The sequence below is a fragment of the Scardinius erythrophthalmus genome (assembly GCF_964197995.2).
Source record: "Scardinius erythrophthalmus genome assembly, chromosome: 5".
Classification (NCBI taxonomy): Eukaryota; Metazoa; Chordata; class Actinopteri; order Cypriniformes; family Leuciscidae; genus Scardinius; species Scardinius erythrophthalmus.
The window spans coordinates 5,011,892-5,035,783 of NC_138225.1; the positions used below are offsets into that span (position 1 = coordinate 5,011,892).

The following is a 23,892-nucleotide window of genomic DNA, read 5'->3' on the forward strand; positions in this document are numbered from 1 at the left end:
TTAATATAGTGGGGAAAAATATTCTGAACAAACATCAGGATGAGCTTTTCTTCTTCTTCTTCTTAGAATTCGAATTATTCAGCGACTTTCAAGCGGGAGATTTTTCCCTCTAGAATTTCTCAACGTTCTAAAAAGAATTCTGTCAGTTTTCATCTCGCGCATCCGATACTTTAGGCCTACTTGAGTATCTGTGTTCTACAAATATTGATCTTTTTTTTTTCTTTAGCTATAGCCTACTTTTAAATATGTTATACATTAGCCAACTGAAATCACCAACCCTTTTGTTTGAACTTCTATTACTGTATTTCAAGTCATGTATAAAAAAAAAAAAATCATGTCAATTCCTAATTCCTCTAATCATGTCATTTCCAATCCTTTGCCATATTATCCTTAAACATTTAGAAATAGCTATACGCTTAAAATTATTATAAACCCCCCACAATTATAAGCTACTGACATTTGCTTCTTCTACAGACAATCACACATGCTTTTAAACCAATTCAATTTAAACATTAAACTGCCAAAAATACAAAGGAAATAAAAGAATGCATAGTCATGTAATTGCATTATTAATATCCTAGACTCCTAGTTTTCAAAAGTAGGCTTTATATTATCATTAATATCGCTGAACGCTTGTGTTCATATTGGGTTCTTGCGCTCTCTAGCGTCACTCTTCCTGATCACAACCTCTCTGTCTCTATCATTCATTACTAGAGAGAGGGAAAAGATCGAATTACATTGCATTTTACAAAGAATGAAAGAAAAATCTCTTGGGATCTATTTGTGTGATTCAAGTCATTTAAACCAGGGCGGAATAACTTGAGGGAAGAAAATAGTGCCATAAAACAAATAGTGCCATTTGATATCAGCGACACTGATAAGAATGAAGTTAGTAATTATGAGCAAATCCTCTTTATAATAGCCGTTTATTAAACTCAGGCAATAGCACCATTTATCAGTCTGGCAGCACACTTGCACATTTTGGTATCACAAAAGTATAATTGTTTTAATTTTAAAGGTACACTATAAAAAACAATCCCCGTAAAAAAACGGTAATATTCCGCCAGCTGGGGTGCCAAAAAAAAAAACCACGTAAAATTACAGAAATTGATATGACATTTACATGTTTTCATGTAATTTTACACAGGAAATGTACATTTGCAGTCTATTTCTGTCATTTGACCACATTTCAAAAATACATGAAAAATCTGTAAAATAAAACAGTAAAATTCCGTACAACTACAGTTTTTTTTACAGTAAGAAACCTGTATTTTATGCAGGAAAAAAAATAACGGTACCATTCAAACTCCAAGGCCTGGTTTCACAAATAGGGCTTAGAATAAGAGGCCTTAGTTCAGTTAACATTTAAGTAGCTTTTATAAATGTTCCACTACTGGTGTTCATCTCGAGACAAAACAATGGCACTGACATATTTTAAGATATTAAAGTTAATAATAATACAAATTAATAAAGAAGTTGATTCAGTTAAGACAGCTCAAACATGCATTTAGTCTGACTAGGATTAAGACGTTGTCAGTGAAACTGGGGGTTAATCAATCAGAGCATTACTGTACATTCATTGCAATGCATGAGATTTCTGAAGGAAATGTTAGTGCTCGCCTGTGCAAAAGTCACAACTACAAACCTGGAGGTGCAAACAAATGCAGACAAACATGAAATCAAACAAGAATCTTTAAAAGAATCAAATCTTAATGAGTCAAGATTACAGCACGTGTGCAACATCTGCGGCTTGAACGCTTCTATCTGATCTGCCGACAGAGGAAACTGGTGGACACTGAATATTAAGTTGTGGATGTTTGGTATGAACGTTAATTCAGGAAAACCTCCCATGAGCTTCATTAAAATCCCTCCTGAAAGAGAAGCACGTCTCATCAAAGCCCTGATCAAATGACTTTTACAATATGAAAGCTAATTCATGTAATCTCCATTTATGTGACGCAGGTTTTCTTCCAAATGGAAAATATTGCATGTAAATAGATTTAACAAGCGGGGAAAACAAACCGAGCTCTTAAACTGTTTATTTGTGGCTGCGTTTAATAGGTTCCGTAAGGCAACAGGATCTGCGGCTAATTCAGATTAAACCTTCTTCAGCGACAACAAATTTGTGTTGGACATGTGTCAAAATGATGCAAAACAGAATGATAATTAAAAAAAAAACACACAGTAGCGGCCAAAAGTGATCCCCAGCCTCGGAAAATTGATCTTTACGCTTTATTTAAATATTAAATATGTTTGTATGCTAATCCACATGCAGATGCACTTTGACAGGACTACCAGATTTTTACACAAAATTAGATTAAACAATGATAACTGAACGGCACTTGCTGAATTAAACATGCAACATGATGCGGTTGACAACAGTGTTGAATATTACTGTTTTAGACATTTAATGCTCTTGGATAATGTTTACTGTTTCACATACTTTAGGAAATGTGTATACTGTGCAGTAAGCAGGACACTAGAACTGCATAGCCAGTGTTTTAACTTCAGTTACAATCAGAGTAAAGTTATAATATCATTGATTGTATTCTAAAATTGACATTGCATCACAGTATAGTCTTCCTTTCATCATTATTTTTAGGCAAGAAGTGCATATTGAATTAAATATTAAGGCCTGGTTTCACAGACACGGCTCAGATTAAGCCAGGATTAGGCCTTAGTTCAATAAGGACATTAAAGGGATGGTTCGGAGTAAAATCAACCTAGGGTCCTTTGCACCAGTCATGCTACCGCTAACCCAGGCGTCGACGTCACTTCCGTGATTTGGGAAAAGCCCGTAAAAGTCCCGGCAGAAAGCGATGCATAAGGATGTAGTGTAACGACGCCCAGTTCCAGGAATGCACTAATATTTTGTTGACAGTACCAGTTTGCAACAATTATTAGTTAACACTAAGTTGTCAATACTTCGGAATAAAAAAAAAAAAAAAAAAAAAAATGCTTTCTGCCAGGACTTTTCCCAAATCACGGAAGTGACCTCGACGTCCGGGTTAGCGGTAGCATTAGCCATCAGACAAGTGTTATTTAAATAAACTCCTGATGTACTTACAAACTTTCCAATGCCTCGTTTTATGAGTGCAGAACCTATGTGTACTACTGTAGAATTTTGGTACCATTCTGGGCATTATTAGTGGGGTATTTTACGAGATACAGCCTTGGATCCATTAGCGCCTGCACTAAACCATCCAGCTGATATCTCTAAATAAGCTCTAACTTTAATAATGTTCGACCAAGGGGAAAAAGGCTTCTGGGGGGTGTTTTGCTCGAGGTCATGGTGCAAAGGACCCTATGTTGATTTTACTCCGAATCACCCCTTTAAAGTACTGCTTATAAACATGCCTTAGGAAAAAAACATTACTGGTGTGAATCTTCAGACTTATATTAAGGTATATCAGTGCAAGTTGCATTCAGTTAAAACTGTTCAAACGAGCATTTTAGTCTGGGACTAGTTTAAGCCTTGTCTGTGAAACCGGGCATAAACACATCTTTCAAATCAATATAAGCTTTAAAAAAATGTATTTAATAAATGTAATTTTTGTCGCCCTGAAGTTATAAAGTCTAATAAAGTTCAGAGCACAGTTGATCAGATCTCTTTGCAGGGAGGTTTTGCTTTCATGACTTTTTTCATGGTTTGGCTTCATTATGTACTTGTTTTTATTGTCCTGTGGCAAAGGTTCCTCTGAAGCTAATGGAAAAACAACCTTCAAAAGACTCTATCAAAGTAGAAATGACACAAGCTTCAGAGGCTGATTTCGACTGGGAGGTCTTTGAGGTGCGCTGTAAACGTCTGGTAGGAAGCCCAACTTTCTTTCCATGACGGCAGAACTAGACATCAGAAGTGTTCAGAGGCAATACATTAGTTAATTCAGTCAAGAATGTTGAGATTATGACAAATGTCACAAGACAACGGTCTATTCTTTTCGCTCCTAAGCGGATAGGTCACCCAAAATAACAAAAACTCTGTCATTAATTACTCACCTTTAAGTCGTTCCAAACCCGTCAGACTTTTGTTCATCTTCGGAAATCAAAAATTAGATATTTTAGATGAAATCTGAGTTTTCTGTCCGTCCAGAGACAGTTGTGCAACTGTGAGGGACTGTCAATGGAGGGACAGAAAGCTCTCAGATTTCATCGAAAAGATGTTCATTTGTGTTCCTAAGATGAACAAAATTCTCTCCCTTTAGGCCTTGTGCATTATATTCCATAAAATATTTAAACAGACCCAAGTTTAAGTAATTTTTCACCGATAATCTTACCCCCCACTAAAGCTCTAAATTTTTATTCACACATATGTTCAGTTTTTAAAATAGTGCAGCAAAAAGCTTGATTCTCATGTGTTGCAGTTAAACACAACGCATTAGCTACAAGCTTTCCTGTAGTTCAGCGTTGGCATGTGCAATGCCAAGGTCATGGGTTCGATTCCCAGGGAAAGCAAGAACTGATAATAAAGTAAATGTGTACCTTGAAATGCAATGTAAGTTGCTTTGGATAAAAGCGTCTGCCAAATGCATAAATGTAAATTTGAATATGTTCAATGGAGAATTTGAGATTTGAGAACTGCAGCGAATGTGATGTAAAGTGTTTACTCGGCCTTGTTGTGGCTCTCAAAATAAAGGTCATTTACCTGGGTCTCACCTAAAAGTGTCTTACAAGATGGTGTTCAATTTCTGTACAAGTGATAAATTACCTTAACCAATGGTTGTTGGAGAATCTTCCAGAATCCCATGGCTCTGAATGAAGTTTCTAAAATGAATGCTGCAACAAATTTGGCATTAACTTTTCAGTAACTGACAGATCTTGATCTGGATCTGAATCCAGCTCTCACGGGTCCAGTCCTGGTCTTAGGATGTCTTGTAATTGTGCACTAGGGTTTATACTAGAATGTTAATCAGATCTTTGCAGGACACAGTACATGATATTTTCAAGTGGTAGAAACCCAAAAACGAACAAGCAGAGCCGTTTCTACGGAAGCGTATTGCATTCACTTGAGGAAAAAAATCTACTCTGTTTTTCTGAATTAATGAGTTAGCTCAGAATTATTAGATAATTTTTTCTTGAAATAAAAATATTTGCTGTTTTTCTGAATTAATGAGTTAATTATCTCAGAATTATGAGATCATTTTTCATAAAAAAATATTTTGTTCTGTTTTTCTGAATTAACGACTTAATTATCTTAGAATTATGAGATAATTTTCCTTTAAGAAAATTGCTGTTTTTCTGAATTAATGACTTAATTATCTCAGAATTATGAGATAATTAAGTCGTTAATTCAGAAAAACAGAACAAAATATTTTATTTCAAGAAAAAATTATCTCATAATTCTGAGATAATTAAGTCATTAATTCAGAAAAACAGAGTAGATTTTTTTCCTCAAGTGAATGCAATACGCTTCCGTACGTTTCTGAATTCAAAACCACAATTCATTAAAACCTGAAGAAATTAAGCTCATACTTTCGGTAAAAACTTATGCAAAAAGAGAGGCATGCATACTGAACTTACAGTAAAAGTGAAGTATTTACCAGAACCAAGATGTCACGATTAAGAGAGAAAATGAAATAACCTTTGTGTGGTTTCTTAAATGCTCAATCGCTGTCTATAAACGTGCTTTGCTGTTTCTTGTTTAGCTCTTCATTCTCTTAAAAACTCATTAAAAAGCCGCGCAAACAGCAGCACATCACCCGAAACCTTCTGCAGTGTTTTAATGCTTGTGTCTTGAAAGTTTCCCTGTGGTTTTGTGCGCATGTTGGATCTAAATAAAGTGACTTGTCAAACGGCCACAGGAAGCTCGGAGCGATTGTGAACCCAAAACAGAGGCGAAGTTCCAGTAAACAAGAATTACTCTGTGGCGAAACCATCTCATCTGCACAAATAGGGGTAAGATGTGCCACTATGCACACATATCTAAAAGTAACCATCACATACAGTCAAATCAAAATCAAACTCATTGCAGTGCTCACTAACCTAAAAGAGCTTTCAAACTTTCTTTGTTTCTGTGTTGATAAAAAATGTATGGAAGTTTGTTTCCGCCATTGAATAATAAATAAATAATAATAATTGCGACTTTTTATTTCACAATTCTGACTCTTTTTTTCTCAGAATTGCGAGATATGACGTCAGAATTCTGACTTTTTTTCTCAGAATTGCGATATGAAGCAATTCTGAGAAATAAAGTCGCAATTGCGAGATATAAAGTTGCAATTCTGAGAAATGAAGTCGCAATTGGGAGATATAAAGTCAGAATTGTGAGATATAAACTATTCTGAGGTTAAAAAAAATTTTTTTTCCCTTAGAATTGGACTTTATAGCTCACAATTCTGAGAAAAGATATAAACTCGCAATTATGTGTTATAAAGTCAGAATTGCGTGATATAAAGTCGCAATTGCGAGAAAAAAAAAGTCAGAATTCAAGCTTCCATAGAAATGCATGAAGATATGGTATTTTTTATAGAGTAATAAAGCACAAAATTCAACCAGCAGTCGATATATACAATAAAGACAATGCAAATGTCAAACACACACACCTGCTCATCTAGAGGCAAAACAATGATTTGATGATAAACATTGAATGGTTTATAAAATCGTGAACAGGAGTTTATTAACGCAGTGCAGTAACTCAACATCTTTTATTGTATTTGTTTGCATGACCAAACTTGCAAAACACACTCAACTATTCCCAAAAAAAAAAAAAAAAAAAAACATTAAAAAATACTGGGGCAACATACTAGCTACATTCCTAAACATTTAAATTAGTCTTCATATAAAATCATTAAATAATTAAATCAAAGAGAACTATGAAACAGCAAATTAAATCCTAATTTTAATGCTGAAAAAAATAGATAACGCTGCATGCATTCATATAGGGCCTTATTTTTCTGTTAAATAAACGTCTGAATTGACTGATCAACATCAGTATGTAATCCAGATGTGATGTTGTTAAACTATCATTTTGGTTCCGATTTTATTTAGATAAAAACTAAGTTTTCCAGACAGATTAGAGGCCTTGGATCTGAAAACAGGCTTGACGGACGCCTGGACGATCAGGCGTGAAGGTCTGAAGATATCGACTTCCACAGACATGAAACAATACAAAGAGGTGGTTAATTTCAGATTTGAAATCATACATAATAAAAGTCACAATAGTGGTTAGAACATGTAACAATATAGCTGCTTATTAAACATTATTACCCACAACGTGAGAAATAGAAACCCATCTGAGTGTTAGATTAAAGTCTCACAGTGAAGGTGTCAAACCATCTGAATGGACTCAGACACGTGAATGTTTCCAAGCTCAACACTTTCACCTGAGATTGCCGTTTTTAGAAATAATAACACTGTACTTTCACCCATAATCGTCACCATATCCAACAAAAGCAGCAGAGGCCGACTCGTAAACCGACTGAACGGTTTACTAAAATTAAAACGGCTAACAACTAAATTTGCTCTGAATAATCAGGTGAATCTCACAAACACGGTCAATAATTCTTCAGGTCACCCTGAAAATCGAAAAGAAAGAAATTAGAAATTGTATTTTGCATAAAGAAGCACGAGAGCTGCAAAGTCTCATTACCAATATTCAATAATAAAAAAAAAATGTATGTGAAAATAAATAGAATTTAAATTACAAAGTAAAATTGTCAGCCTACCTCGTGTACAATTTGTTTGACAGAATTTAAACTATTTAAAAATATTTTTCAGTAATGAAATTTGAGTAAAATTCGCATGAAAATGTCACACTTCAGGTCCTAAAAAAAGGTTTTATTTTCTTTATGCAAAATTTTATTTCTATTTTTTTTTTTCTTTAGATCTTGGGGTGAAATATGACTGAAGAAATATTCACTGGTTTATTAAATAAAAAAAATAAAAAAAGTCACAAAAATATCACCATAAACTTCAGACGCCACAAATGGACTGGCAGAAACAATATCCAAGTGCCTGAGCACCATCGAACACTATCACAGACTGAGAAAGAGTCGAATCTCAGTTAAAACTGGATCAGTGGAGACCGGAGTAGATCCGCTCAGGAAGGATGTTACACAGACGAAAAAGGGAAAACGAGTAACACACATTTCTAAAACAGCACATTCCTGATTCATCATCGGCTGTGTATGTACAAGGGCTCGCTCAGAGCTGGAGTGTTCCTATTCTCTAATCTCTCTTTCCACACAAACACACACATATTGAAATGCTGTAACAGTGCAGTGATCTGAGCTCCATTTCCAAACGGATCAAAAACACGAGTCATGCAGTTGCTGCGATCGAAATAAAACCGAGCAAGCGAATGAACGAAAAGAGGCGAGATACAAAAAAAATACTCTTCCGGATCCGTGCCGCACGAGCGCAGACTTTGGGGCTCAAATGTGATTCTCCACGTCCGACCCTTCATGAAGTCACAACAGTAACAGCTTCTCAGTCCAGCAGCCAGAAGAAGTCAATACGTAACGCATAATAAAAGCACGGGAGTTTCCACGGGCCTTTCCCACTCGCTTTACGACACTGTAGTGGTTTTGATCGATCGCTGTAGAGAAGGAGCATCCCAAGCTCTTTATGAAAAAGCAGCATCAACTTAAGAGACTGAACTTGACCACATGAAATGACATTTGTTAATTTTTTTTTTTTTTTTTTGTATGGAGAAAAGTGATTTTTCCCTCTGGTGGGTTTCTCAGAGAGGTGTGTGAGTCTCAGCTCAGGTCAGGTGTTCAGAAGTCCTCTCCGGCTTTCCTCCAGCGAGTGAGCTTTAGGCCTCGGAGCCCAGGGACGTTCTGGTGGGACTGGGCGGCAGACGGGCCGCGGCGCTGTGCTCCGTCCGGAAACTATATTCATACTGACACACACACAAGAGTTAATAAACACACCATCTGAGAGCTTTTCATAGCAAACACTGACCTCTAGTGGCTCACACATCGGTACTGCAACACACACCTCTCAACATTTCACAACTAATTACATGAAATTATATATTAGTGTGTTTGTCCTTCAGATATTACTCTAATTTTCTGCTCAAGAAACATTATCAATGTTGAAAACCGCTTAATATTTTTGTGGATTTCAGGATTCTTTATTCAATTTGTTGTTTTATTTGAACTAGAAATCTTATGCAACATTATAAATGAGTTTACTGTCACTTTTGAGCAATTTATTGCAACCTTAATGAATGACGAACTCAACTAGACTTATATAATAAATACTCCATTTTCAGAACATATATTTACTAAATGATTAGTCAAATCCTCCATTCATTGTAATCAATAACCACTAATCATTGTAATGCACAGCCTTTTAAATGTGTCCTGTTTAAAAAAGATATTGCTTTTATAAAAACAGTATCGACAGCAACAAGATAAAACACACCAATATTCTATAAACAAATGAACTACTTATTGATAATAACAACTACACTGAAAAAATATTATTCATTGAATTTAATAAAAAGAATTATGGTAAGTGGTTGCACACAATTGATTTTAGCTACATCTAAACAAATGCATTAAGTTGATCTAAAATTGATTAAGTTCAACTGTAAATGTAGTTAAAATCAATTGTGTGCAACCACTTACCATAAAAAATAAAAATAATTATTAAATTCAACAAATCATTTTTTTAGTGTATAAAAACTATAGTGCATTGAGGCCTTTTCATATATACATAATATTTTTTATTCATTTAATATACATTAAAGTGGAAACAAAAAAAGCACACATGGTTGAAACTCAACAGATCCTCACCTCTTTCTCAATCTCTGCCAGTGATTTGATTCTGATGCCCATTAGATCAACCTGCTGCAACTGAAACACACACACACACACACACACACACACACACACACACACACACACACACACACAATTCTCCTCAATGTCCAGATCAGCTCTTGTACTAGTTACCTATAACACACATTTAATCCTATGGAAGCTTTGAAGTATTGTGTTCTTTGACTCACGTCACTGGAGGCACACGCAAACTTCTCCGAGATCATGAAAGGCACTCCATCCATAGCTGAGAAGTCAAGAAATCAGAATTAAATAGTGCACACTAGAAAGAGTTAACTCTAATAAAGCAGTAAATCATTCTACGAAATAAAATTCGAATGGCTATGTAAAGTAGGGCCTGTCACGATCATGAATTTTGTGCTGATGATTCATTATTAAACAAATAAATTGTGATTAATGATTCAATTCTGTGTCACTTACAGTGTAAGCCTAAAATGTTATTCTGATACTTGGAATCATATGTAATATAATAATAAAAATGATAACAAAATACACCCTCATGATTTACTCTAACTGCTGTGAAAATGAATACTAATAATATAATATAGAGCTGCACGATTAGTCGTTTAAAGATCACGATCACAGCGAACACTGAGATCTGTGTTGGCACTGTCGTTGATCCAGAGAGAGCTGTTATCATGTATAAATACCACACAGTATCATTATTTCTGTTATAATAATTCAAATGATCACAAAAGTACTGGGATAAAAGATTATAGTTCGGATATAAACACTGATGTCTACGGTTGCGATCAAAATAGAGCAAATCACCGTTTGAAAGCAACTTTATGCTTCAAATAAAGATTGTAGAAATTACATCGTTACACCAGTAGGTGGCGGCAAGTGATACAAATTTATTTGTCATTAAAACACTGATTCATCCAGTAATGTAACAAATGTAAGTTTTTATGAGTCATAAAAAAAAAGTGTTTAATTCAAATTAATAAAATATTTTTAAATAGACTGCAGCAATTAACATTTTGTCAGAACCTCTAATTACATGTTATTTTGTGTAGTTGTCTATTCAGAATCGTGGGATAATATAATATAATATAATATAATATAATATAATATAATATAATATAATATAATATAATATAATATAATATAATATAATATAATATAATATAATATAATATAATATAATATAATATAATATAATATAACAAAGTCTGATTAAACCAACAAAGCTTCATTTCGTATGAAGGAAGACCTTTTGCTATCTTTATATGCTTTACAATGGTGGGGGTTTTTTTTCTTCAAAATTCTTTGGCAAAATGTGATTTATGAATGTGATGAATGAACTTTAAACTGCACAATTATCGCAGACATCTCAATTACGATTAGATTGATTAAGCACAATTAGATGATTAATCAATAATCGCGAAAGGCCTAATGACAAGTCAACCAAATTACTACAAATTGCCTAATTATTTGTAAGTTGTTTTGGATAAAAGCATCTGCTAAATGATAAATGTAAATAAAACTAAATCATTACGGAGACGTAATTTTTCTTCAGGGATGTGTGCGGTAATGAATGAGAGCTCAGAACAGAGAGAGATATTCTGACACCATCTGGTAGAGTTAAACAGATTCCACCTCGAGAAGGGTTCATTATCACATCCCTAATGACAGCAGTTATGAATCCACACGGACACTGAGAGGATTTCAGACAGAGGATTATTGCATGCAAATTTAACCGAGCCCTTTTTCACTGACCTTCATCTCAAATGTGAGATCTCAACTCAAGCAGATTCTACATTACATCTGATATATAATAATACTCTACCTTTCTTCTTACTACATAGTCCACATATATCATATAGCCGATACTTTTTTTTTAGTTAGAAAGAGTAAACTTACAGAGAAAACTCCATTACTGATATTTCTACTACTTTATAATGAATTAATTATTAATTTAAAGGGATACTTCACTGATTAGCATTAAACTTTGTATCAGTAGAAACCCGGTAGTATTCTCGAATGACCGTGCTTCCCTCCCTCGTGTCCCCCTGAGATGAGAGATTTCTGTATTGTGTGTCTGGAAAAAAAACTCTGATGACGCAAAAATCTTCATTTAGCTCATCAGAGGCTTTTTTGTCCAGAGGCGAGAGACTCCAGCCAGTAGGAGGAGCTCGTCCCGCATGTGTTCAACCCGCCCATAGGGGGATCTCACCATAAAACACCATCTTTTCAGTTTCGAGTCGACTAGTTGCCTAGTTGTATCATTTCTTCCGATACTGCCCTCTGTAACCGGTAGGCGTGGCTTGGGAGTGGCCTCGTAGGGCAGCGAAGCAAGTGCATTCTGGGAGTTGTTGTCTTTCATCCACATGAGCCAAAAATACATTTCTGGCTTTTCTCAGCCTAGAAGGCACCAACTTCTAAAATAATTTCACATTTCTACTACATAAATGACTTAATTTAAATACACATTCATCTCTCCAGCGGTGAAATATCCCTTTAATTTGTAAAAGCATGTGAATTTCTAGACTGGAGCTCTAGGAACATTTCTCTCTTTGGTGGTCACTGATGGGTTTGCACTGATGGGATATTGAAGATGTTGTGAAGGTGTTCAGTTTGGGTCAGGTGTGTTTTGTGCGGTTCTGGTACCAGAGATGGCATAGAGGTTGGAGTTCTGGTGTTCAAAGTCTGGTCTGGTTGTGCTTTTTCTGAAACATGCCGGCAGGGTCATGGATATGTGCCTATGGAGGAACAGAAATGGAAGAATTAATCACTTAAACAAGTATTCAACATATCTTCTTTCAACCTCAAAATTATCAGAGTTGTTTGAGTCTCATCAGCTGTAAAAAAAACAAAAACAAAAAAAAAACACGGCTGCTTTTTAAAATCATACTAAATGTCCATGCCAATCTTGCATCTGACTCACAACCTTGATGAAGACTGAAGGTTGCATCCGTAATACAGTCATGCAAATTATGATAATTCTGTCTCACATGAGGAGATCTACATCCTGTTTGCTGGATGATGCTAGACCCTTTCAGTACATTTTGTCTATATTTTTTTGTTTTTTTAAGGATATTTTCAGTAGTTATTTCAGTAGAATTTCTGTTTTAGTGGCAAATCTTTAAATAGCTTTAGCTGTTAGAAAACCCTCTCAGAGAAATGTCTTGTGCACATCTCGCCATGAGTGTTGTTTAAGGGCGTTTTCAGACCTGTAGATCATTTGATTTGTTCTGAAACGGGCTTTATTTGAGATACAATGTTGCATTTTCCTCATGGATTGTTTCGCTTTCACAAGGCAACACTTCAAAGCGTACTGACGTGTTTATGCAAGTCACATGTGAGTAAATCTGTCCTCTTATTGGTCAGACTTCACCTGTTTACGTTCCTCTGCGTCATTCAACAAGATTCACCTATAGCTGTTGTGACACGCAAACACTTACTTGATTCCCGCTCTGACTGATAAATTATATATATTTAATTACATTTAAAATAATGCAGTTAGTGGGAATCAAGGCTTCGTTGGGAAAGCATTCTTTCAATGCACTGAGAAAAGTAAATACACAGATAAAGAGGCGTAGATGTAGCAGATGTAGACACTGCTGCTTTTTATATAACACATTTCCCGTTATGAATTATGATAGCGCTTGGTTTGTTGGTCCGTTGGGTTGGATTGCTTTCTAACCTCAACCGAAATGGTTTGTTTCAATCTGACCGCGACCATCTCGTTCAGCCGATCTCGGCGCAATTGTGCGATTGCCGGTGTTCATATATGCCTAAACGAACCAGTTGAGGGAGAAAATGCACCGGTTTCCAAAACAAATGCGCCAGCTGTGGAAACGGCCAATGCCGTGACAAGTTAAAAATACTTCTGCTTTTTAATAAAACATTCTGTTGCGCTACATTTTGAACGCAGGAATCAGTTGTATTTTAGCAATGCATACTATTATAGTTAGTGGTTCAACAAATCACAAAACTCACGGTTCAGATCATATTATGGATTTTGAGTCATGGATTGCATAATCTTTCAGATCAGCAAGAAAACAAAACTCAGACCGAAAAAATAAACTTTAAGACCGAATGCACGGATCCAATATAATGATACACATCAGATTTCTTTCTCAACTGTTTACGTTCACTTAGACATAACTGACTATGTTAACATGAATACTTGCCAAGACGGTATTTTGACAATTTTGTGTGTATGTGTTCGTTCAAGCACAAGGAGATGTGAAAGAGGAATCAATTCAGTGTTCACACACCTTAGAAAGCCTTATAAGCCTTAGAAACCGGCATTCAGGTTGAAACATAAGCAATTGCTCCAGTAACATGATCCCTGCTGCTAGCCCACGTTCAGATAAAGCTGTGCATTCACTACAGATCCACTTAATAACAGGAGAATGCTGTAGGTCTAATTGGCAACACCCACCATTAAACACTCATGACATGACTAAACCACCGCACACATGACTTCTGCTCTGCTGATGCATTCAGCATGTAGGTGTTCTGCTGGCAGCTGTAAGGGAAACTCCACATTTAATACCAAATCATGACAAAACAAACAAATCTATCCACTTTTTTCCAAACAAGCCATCTGTGATTTAGATTATGGGAGGCACTTCCAATTTGGGGAAGTTCCACTCAAGACGACTGAAACAAAGCATAACGTTGCACTACAAATAATCCTCATCCGACGTTTCCCAACGTTTGGTATAACAAGAATATGGCAAGAGCTTTTTTCAGTCGCTGCATTATTTTCCTCCTGATTATATTCTTTCCTTCTTTTTCCTTTGTATTCTGCTGTAACAGTATGAAAAAGACAAACATATTCTCCGCATTTGTGATCTGCTCTCTTGAGTTAATTTACAATATATCCCATGAATAAATCACTGGAATGCACTAAGAATCTCTCGTTTATTCCCCAAATCCTCAAGTCTCTTTCCAGGTTTGTTTTCACATGTATGCAGTGTTTACTGCAATGTTTCTAAAACAAGTAAACACAATATTAATTATCTGTCAAATGATGGAAATCGCTTTGAAATAATATCACTCAGTGTTCCAGTTAATTAACACTTTTGATAAAGGCAACTAATGTTACATAATACAGACATATGTTACTGTAGTGATATTTAACACATCCTTTAAAGGAGTGGTATAATGCCCTTTTCAGAAGATGTAAAATAAGTCTCTGAAGTCCCCAGAGTGTGTATGTGAAGTTTTAGCTCAAAATATTTTTATATAGCATGTTAAAATTGTCAATTTTTCAGGGTGAGCAAAAACGCACCGTTTTTGTGTCTGTCCCTTTAAATGCCAATGAGCTACTGCTCCCGGCACAGGGGGCGGAGCTTCAAGAGCTTGTGTTTTTTTACCTCACACTGAAATGCACTGAAAATTTCAATGTTTTTGTTCAAACTGGAGTCAGACAATGATGGAGAGACTCAAGAAGAAGTGACAACATGTAGAAGCAAAAGGACGTTTCAGAATGGTTAGTTGATGAATTTATGTAGTTTATGTGTAGTATCTTCTAGTCATTGATTAGCATATTCTGTCTTGATAATCTATAAATTGTGTTCCTGGGGGCGGGTTTATGTAAATTCTAAGGTTGGTGATGTCACTAACCCGGGAGGAATGTCGTGTAGTCTCTACCAGCCGTTTGTTGTAGTCCTTAAAAAGCGATTTCTTTAAAAGCAAATATCTCCCTTTGCTTTGAACTTTGAGCGTTGTAACTTTGCAGATGTTGTTTATGCTCAAACAGCAACATTACACACTAACTAAAGTTAGAAAAGTCAAATCATAATCAACCACCCCTTTAATTTTGCTGCGGAAATAATCAAGCTTTTGGGGCTATTCATGGTCTGTTGTAGTAATTCTTTTATGCTTTTACACTTTTAAATGTCCTTTTAATGTTCAATAGTTGAAGGGCGAATAGAATAATGTCATCTTATTGATTGTACCCGGTTTTTGAAAATGCTAATTACTGCGTTAATAGAGCGAACCTTTCGCTGATTGTTTACAGTTTAATGAAAGTTACTCCCATAATTCATGCAAAATATTAAGGGTTGAAGGGAAAAGGTGGATATAAAAATAATTTAGTTGTGTTAAACCACTTTTACTCTCCGTTTGTAAAGTGGTAAAGATAACTGACTTGAATTAAAGTGACTGAATTTATAGCATTATAATCTTTCCCTTATAATGTCCAATTGTTATCTTACCCTATCCCATAAGTGTTCACTTATGTTAGTCAAGGGTTCATGCATCACATTTGGTTTTAGGCTACATGACCATTTCCACCTTTAAGATTTAGATATGTAAATTACATAGTTTCCCAGACATGCGTTCAGGGACCAGACAGAGATGGTCACTCCCTTATTGCGATGCATTTTTGGTTATGTGACTTCACTGCAGTTGTATCCTGTTATATATAATAGGATCACAGGCAGACTGTATCAAGAGAGCAGACAGACAGAGAGGAAATCATGAGAGGGAAACAGCTGGAACAGACACTTCCCCATTTGGGTCAGAAAAAGCTCCGGGGCGTACAAAACCCTGAGACACAAACAAGCCCGTAAACATACACGTTTTACACAAGAATAGCATGTGAAAGCACTCTTAAGCATTTCATTAGTCCAGTTATATCATGGAAAACCGCATGTTTTTTCTTAATTTGATTAATACTGTTTGATCAAAAGTGACAGTAAAGACATTTATAATGTAAAAAAGATTTCTATTTCGAATAAATGCTGATCTCTGAATATATGGGATATACTATAACTACTATGGAATTTCCTGAAAAACCACAACCTCGTTTATTCCAGAATCTAAAGAATGCTATGCTGCATCTGCTAATTAAAGTGTTTTTCCACTCCATGTTTCTCTTCCTCCTCTCAGTTTGTCTCAGTCTCTCTCTTTCTATTCTGCAGCTGTTGCTACGAACGCAGTTCACACTTCACAAACACGTACTTGGGCATGACTGGCGCTGGAGTGGAGTTGTTGGTGACGGTCTGGATGTTATTGGTAGTGTTGGTGGAGGAGTTGTTCTGTACTGGTGAAGAGTCCTGGGTCCGTGGCACCTTTCCCATACGGTACCAGATCCCCATATTGTTCAGCTCTCTAAGAGGAAACACAGAATTCACCAAACTGTAAATGATTTATTCAGGATAAATTAAATACTCAGAAACACAAAACACAGATGTATTTAATAAGAATATGCGACCACAAAACCAGTTACATGGGTAAATTTGTTTAAAAATTGAGATCACATGGAAGCTGAATAAATAAGCTTACCATTGATGTATGGTTTGTAAGGATAGGACAATATTTGGCCGAGATACAACTATTGTAAATCTGGAATCTGAGGGTGCAAAAAAATCGGAACATTGAGAAAATCTCCTTTAAAATTGTCCATTTATGTTGGCGATTGTGCTGCATTCACTCACAAAAATAAATGTTTTATATATTTACGGTAGGAAAATATCTTCATGGAACATGATCTTTACTTAATATCCTAATGACTTTTGGCATAAAAGAAAAATTTATAATTTTCACCCATACAATGTATTGTTGGCTATTGCCACAAATACACCCGTGCGACTTGTGACTGGTTTTATGATCCAGGGTCACATATATCAGAATATATGACAGTAATATAAGACAGAAAGCGCTTTGGAGATCTCAAAGTACAGCCAGAGATCTCCAGATACTCCAGGCTGAAAAATACTTAAAAACAATGGTGTCTTAATAGGTTTCAGCAATATTAAAGATGTTGAATATTGCTCTAATAATTATATATATTTTTCAGATAGTGGAATGATAACGGGACACCTGCATGTTTTAAGAAAAACATTTTTTCCACAGAGGAACCATAAATTACCAAAAAAAGTTAGGTTAGATCATAGATTTTTACTTTTCACCAGAAGATAAAAGATTTTTATTAATATAACACAATATTGTATTATATTAATTATATATTATATACATGTATTATTAAAAATTAAAATATATATGTTGAGTTCATTCATGGAAGAAAAATATTTAATCATGAAACTCATGACTCAAAGACATAAAAATACAGTTAATACATTATTATTCTAATATATTATCATTATTATTAAATAAAGTACATATAATGAATATAACAATATTTATCTACACACACTAAAACATTTCAATTCATCAAATGCCATGGTGTTTTCTGAAATCTTAAAGCTGTTATGTCACGCTTATGTTCTCTAATGCAGTTTAATTTCACATTGCCCACCCGCAGAATACTATTTGTTTTCTCACTAAATACTTCTGAACTGTCTTTTAAATATATCAGTCAGTCTAGGTCACAAGTTGCTGTGTAGAGTAACTGACCCTATGAACGTATACTGTGGCGGCGCCTGTTTGGAGCGTCCTAAGATACGGATATCACAGATGGCAGCTTCGGTGGAGTCTCTCGGGATGAACTTAATACATAACCTCCTCTTCCTGAACGCCGGCTCCTCTGGAGAGAGAGGAACAGGACATGTTAAAGAAAGTGAAAGGGAGATGGAGTTTACAACAGAAAGAGAAAATAGACAGAACGAGGTCAGCGCTGGAAATGAAAGAGGATCATTTCACACAATCGATTAATTATTTAACACGAGAAACTAAATCCACAATGGAGGTCCAGCTCTACTAGCAACTACAAACAAACATCTCTTTAACTCTGGTCTGGAGTGTCACTGCTTTATTTAAGCTATGATAACAGTTTCATATCTTGAGTGTCTGTGCAAACACGAGAGTATGAAATTATGACATTTAACCCTCCTGTTACCCTCAAATCTACCAACATCTTTTACCCACTGGGGTCAATTTGACCCCACCAATTTAAACCCCCACAATTTGATTTTTTCCCCAAAGGTTTAAGTCAGGTACTTTATGTTTCTTTGTTGACTACTTAAATAGCCCTTTAAATAAAACACCACCAACCCCCCACCCCCACCCCCACCCCTTATACATCCAGGATACCTATTGCACGACTATGGACAAATTAGCAAATCACTATAAAATGCCACTGATTTATCTAAAATTCAAAAAATATATATATTTTTGGTGTTTTAATAGCTATTTATTTATTATATTATACAATATATTTTATCAAAGATAGGTTTGGGGTCAATATGACACTCCCATTGATAGTCTCAGGATGCCTCACTGTTGGCACGACACAGGACTCATGGTAGCGTTCACCTTTTCTTCTCTGGACAGTCGATTTTCCAGATGTTCTAATCAGGTCTCACCAGGTCGTTGTCCAAAAGTCCTGGCCTCGCTGTGTGTGCAGATGCTCTCACAATTACCTGCTGCCAATATTGAGCAGTTCTGCACTGGTGGTGACACGATTCCCTAGCTGATTCCTCAGGAGGAGAAGTTCCTGTTACTTGCTGGACACTCTGGGACATCCTAAAGCCTTCTTCACTGCAGCCGAACCTCTATTCTTGAAGCTCTTGATGATCTGGTAAATGGAGGCCATTTTGATGCAAAGATGATCCTCCATCTTTCTTTGGAGGAAACCATTGCTAACAGAAGAACACAATGATTGGAAGCACTTCTTCCTTCCTTATAGCAATCATGTGCTGATGATATGATTAGTAAAATGATGTTAGCTGGTAATTTGGTGCCAAGGACAAAAACAGTGAAATTTGGGGTTTTGTGATAAAGTTTTTTGAAATTATGTAAAATGCCACTGATCACTCTGCACAATAATCTAGAAAAATGTGAATCAACATCATAACAACTGAAGCAGCACAAATTTCAAATTTGGCCACAGCTGTACCCTGTCATTCAAGTGGGAAGTGTCCGGTCAAACAAGGTGATGTTGGTGGCGCATCCGCTGTTCAGCTCCCGCAAAAGGTCCACGTACTCGTAGGAGATGCCCAGTTGTTGTAGGGCGAGCAGTACGGCATTGATCTCTATGCTGTCGAAGGCTTTCTCGTAGTCTATGAAGGCCAGTACCAAGGGCATCTTGTACTTCCGGCAGCGTTCGAGCAGTTGGTTCAGCACGTGGATGTGGTCCATTGTGCTGTAGCCAGACTGGAAGCCGGCCTGTTCGGGTGGCTGTTGTTCGTCCAACTGCCTGGCTAGTCGGTTGTACAGCACCTTGGTGAAGACCTTGTACACGGTCGGCAGGAGCCAGATTGGCCGATAATTCCTCAGCTGTTCGCGGTCACCCTTCTTGTACAACAGCACTGTCTTGGCCGTCTTCCATTGATCTGGTGTTCTTCTCTGCGCCATGTAGCGGCTGAAACGGCTGGCCAATGCTGCCCAAAGCATCGGTCCACCCTCTTTGAGCAGCTCGGCCTCGATTCCGTCCAGCCCTGGCGCCCGGTCTTTCTGGATGTTCTGGATCGCATGCCTGACCTCACTGGTCAACACTGACGGGATGGCTGGTATGGCGTCGTCCTGCATTGCGGGCGGGTCGACTGGTGTCTTGCTGGCGAACAGGTCCATATAGAACCCAAAAAAAAACCCAAAAAACTTTGCTAAGAGGTAATTTTCAATTGAGAAAGAGCATAAAGAGAGAGCTCACAAAGCACAAAGAGAAGTGGTTTATAAGGCTTCTGTGGAAGCTTTCATACATTTGCTCCTCCCCTATATTATGTTTTCCCCTCCCCCACGGAACAAAATATCAAAGTTCTTGCAAGAATTATGTTTTCCCTTCCCTGGAAATATATAATTGGCACTGGAAATATCTAATTTCTTGTGAGAATTATGATTCTCACACTCCACTATATCGTGTGAACTATCAGTGGTTCTCGCAATACTTCAAGTAGGCCTATATGGTAATGTCAGGTTAGGGCCCTAAAGCAGAGGGAAGGTTTTTGAAGATCATAAAATCTCAACTTATAATGACCTCAATATCATCCAGAATAAATGTGGGATTTGTGCCTAATCACCAATGTGTGAACAACAAAAAAAATGATATTTCTTATATGTTTTATACAGCAAAATGAGCCTGGGGTCAAATTGACCCCAAAGAACACCGATGCTACAAAAGTACGTACAGAACATTGAAAACCTATCATCATGTTAATGTTATGTTTACCCAGTTGTCCCCATTAAATTAGGAAAAGTCTTTAAATATGAAGCAAAAAAAAAAATTTAAAGTATGTATTTTGAGACGTTAAACACTGAATGGGGTCAAATTGACCCCAAAGGTAATAGGAGGGTTAAGCCTGAAATATACAAAACGCAAGTATGTGAACACAAACGCAGCTCGTTATGCAAGCGCGATTTCACATTTAGCATTCTGAAAAAGACTTCAAAAGTATTCATATTTCAACGGCAAATCCACCCTGGGATGCTGTGCATATCAATTAGAAAATATGGTTTTGAAGACGGATCAGTTGTGATGTGGCTGAAATAGCTGTTGTAAATGATCAAGAGGAGATGTGGGCTCTTACGTGTGTCCACGGTTTCCTGAATGGGAATGAATCCCACAGGCAGCGTGTCCTTGATGTCGATGAGCTTCATGTCTACGAGCACATTTCCTAAATGACTCTGTGGAGAGATACAGAAGAATGTCAATAGACCACATCTCTAGATTTATTATTATTTCTAACACATAAGCATACAATAGGGCTGCACGATATTGGAGAAAAATGCGATAATTCATTAAATAATGCGATATTCGATACGTTAATGCTTAAAGTGTGTAAAATAAACTTAAATTATCTTAAAAATATTTTATAATCTACATACGTGTTTCACATTCTTTTTGTGACAAGAAAACATCCCTACAACTTCTGAAAGTGAACATCAGTGTTCTACTGTAGCATAAGAAGTGTTATTTTAAAGGAACACGCCGACTTTTTGGGACTTTATCTTATTCACCGTATCCCCCAGAGTTAGATAAGTCCATACATACCCTTCTCATCTCCATGCGTGCCGTAACTCTGTCTGACGCACCCACCGCTAGCCTAGCTTAGCACAAAGACTGGAGGTAAATGGCTCCAGCTAGCATACTGCTCCCAATAAGTGACAAAATAACGCCAACATTTTCCTATTTACATGTTGTGATTAGTATAGTCACAGCGTGTATGAATAACAAGGTCACATGATACACAGCCATCTTCTAAACGTATACATAATGGGAACTATATTCTAAGAAGGCGAAGCACTGCTACTTGGGCGGAGTGATTAGCGCAACACCTGAGAAGCCCCGAGGTGAGGAGCAGAGAGTTCGCTCAGAGTTGGAGCAAAAGGGTTTCAGGTAGACCTACATTAGGGTTATTTAACAACAGAAACTGAATAATCAAACGTAAAAATAAAACACTGCTTAGTTCTCACTGTATGAATTAAATATATACTGATTCTTATTAAAGCTACGAAAGTTATTCAGCCAAGAGCAGTGAGTGATTTTCTCTGTCTTTTGTTCATGACCCCAGTTATAGCAAAGCCGTTGCGATATGCATATTGCGATATTTCGATAATTTCGATATATTGTGCAGCCCTAGCATACAATATTTGAAGCATCATCATCATCATCATCATCATCATCATAATAGTAATGTAATCAAGGTTTCTTGCACCAAAAACAGAAGTAATTTAAAAGCAGGGAAAAAAGTAAAACCACAAACATTATTTTAAAGCTCTTTCCGCTTTGGTTTGCCTGAGAAGAAAGAATTAGACTAAACCCCGCAGGGACAGAAGGAAGAGGAACGGCTTTGTTTTCATGAACAAAAACAAAAGGAAGAGATCCTGTGACATATTACAGAGATCATTTCAACTCTAACAAGATATAACATTATATAAACACTCCGTCATGATGAACATGTTCTGGATATTTAAAGGTTCATCCCCGTTTTTGGCCTTTAAACTGAAGTGGGTCAGTACTAAAGAACGTTTAAGCAATTGGGTTGTGCTATATTGTAAATAAGGTGTTGTTAGGCATGACGTATTTCTCTTCTCTAATAACGTGTTTACTGGCGCGAGGGCGGGACAACCTGTCACTCTCATAAGTTCGACCAATAATGATCCACAACAATCCAATTCAATTCCCCGGGACAAAATAAAGTCCCACCCAACAGTTTCTCTTGTTTGAGAAGCCGTTTCACTCAGATATACTTCACAATAGGGAAGAACAGTTGATTCCCACGTCCGTTTCATGCCGACTTTAACAAATCAGCATCTTGGACTAGAAATATTTCTATTTATAAATGTTACCATAATTAAAAGAAATGATCTGATAAAGAACTGAAGACATGACTCACGTTCTCTTTGGAGAATGCTCTGGTGAAGCACAGATAGCGGGTCACCTTGGATTTGAACAGGCCATCTTTCCACAAGTCTGCATCAATCCCATCTGTGGTTTGTGCAACCTAAAAGGAATGAAAAGAAACACTGATTTGATTATGCATTATAATAAAATTTGTTTTTCCATTTGCAGAAGGTTACTTGCTTGATTCTGTTCTTAAAAGGATAAACAAATAATTTATTCAGTACGACAGCCATGAGCCAATGTATGACAAAACATTTATTCACATTAATAATCCATCAGAAAAAAAAAAGCCTGATTTAGTTCAAACGAGTTCCTAATATATAACAGACTTTAATTAGCTTCTCAAGGGCTTCTGGGAAATTCCTACCCTCAATAATAAGCACAACAGATTAGAAAGAGTCAAAATGTTTTCTAAAAGTTGGCTAGATGTACAACAAACTAGTCGATTAGTAAGGTTGATTATGGAGTATCTAGATGTTCCTTTAGTGGTGATGATTTTAGGAGGATAGATATAAAAAGACACAACATCTCAGAATGGCTAAGTTCTTTTGAGAAGTTCTACCAATAAAAAAAAGCATTCAGCTTGTATGGACCACATGGAGATGGTTAGCGCAAACTGTACAGTCCATCTCAACAGCAGTCAACATGCATGCTTGCTCAATAAACAGCATGAGCTGCCCACACAAACAGCCACCCATCCGTCGCGGCTTCCCACAAGCCACTCGACAAACACGACTGAACAATGAGCGGGTAAAATGTCACACAAGTGTTAGGGAAAGACCACTGTTTGAAGTGATGCAGCATTTCACCACTGGAAAGATGAATGTGTATTTAATGCTTTACTTTGAAAGCACCATTAATTAGCTAAATCAATCGTTAGTGATGCAAAAGACAGGCATAAAACCC

At 36.5% G+C, this 23,892-nt stretch overlaps 1 protein-coding gene across 8 annotated transcripts in view; it reads right to left on the bottom strand.

Annotated features, from left to right (window-relative positions):
* Positions 1-6,585: 6,585 nt before the first annotated feature.
* mvb12ba (multivesicular body subunit 12Ba) overlaps positions 6,586-23,892 on the bottom strand; it is a 32,978-nt gene continuing 15,671 nt past the window's right edge. For 4 of the 8 annotated variants that reach the window (XM_081366641.1, XM_081366646.1, XM_081366644.1 and 1 more), the window contains 8 exons: positions 22,979-23,086; positions 21,170-21,266; positions 18,102-18,231; positions 16,707-16,856; positions 12,396-12,487; positions 9,956-10,011; positions 9,741-9,800; positions 6,586-8,839 (listed from right to left, as the gene is read on the bottom strand). In XM_081366641.1, the coding sequence (XP_081222767.1) occupies positions 8,753-8,839; positions 9,741-9,800; positions 9,956-10,011; positions 12,396-12,487; positions 16,707-16,856; positions 18,102-18,231; positions 21,170-21,266; positions 22,979-23,086 (780 nt within the window). In that variant the 3' untranslated portion in view covers positions 6,586-8,752. The remainder of the gene's footprint in view (positions 8,840-9,740; positions 9,801-9,955; positions 10,012-12,395; positions 12,488-16,706; positions 16,857-18,101; positions 18,232-21,169; positions 21,267-22,978; positions 23,087-23,892) is intronic. The other 4 variants (XM_081366642.1, XM_081366647.1, XM_081366645.1 and 1 more) reach the window with 2 other exon arrangements.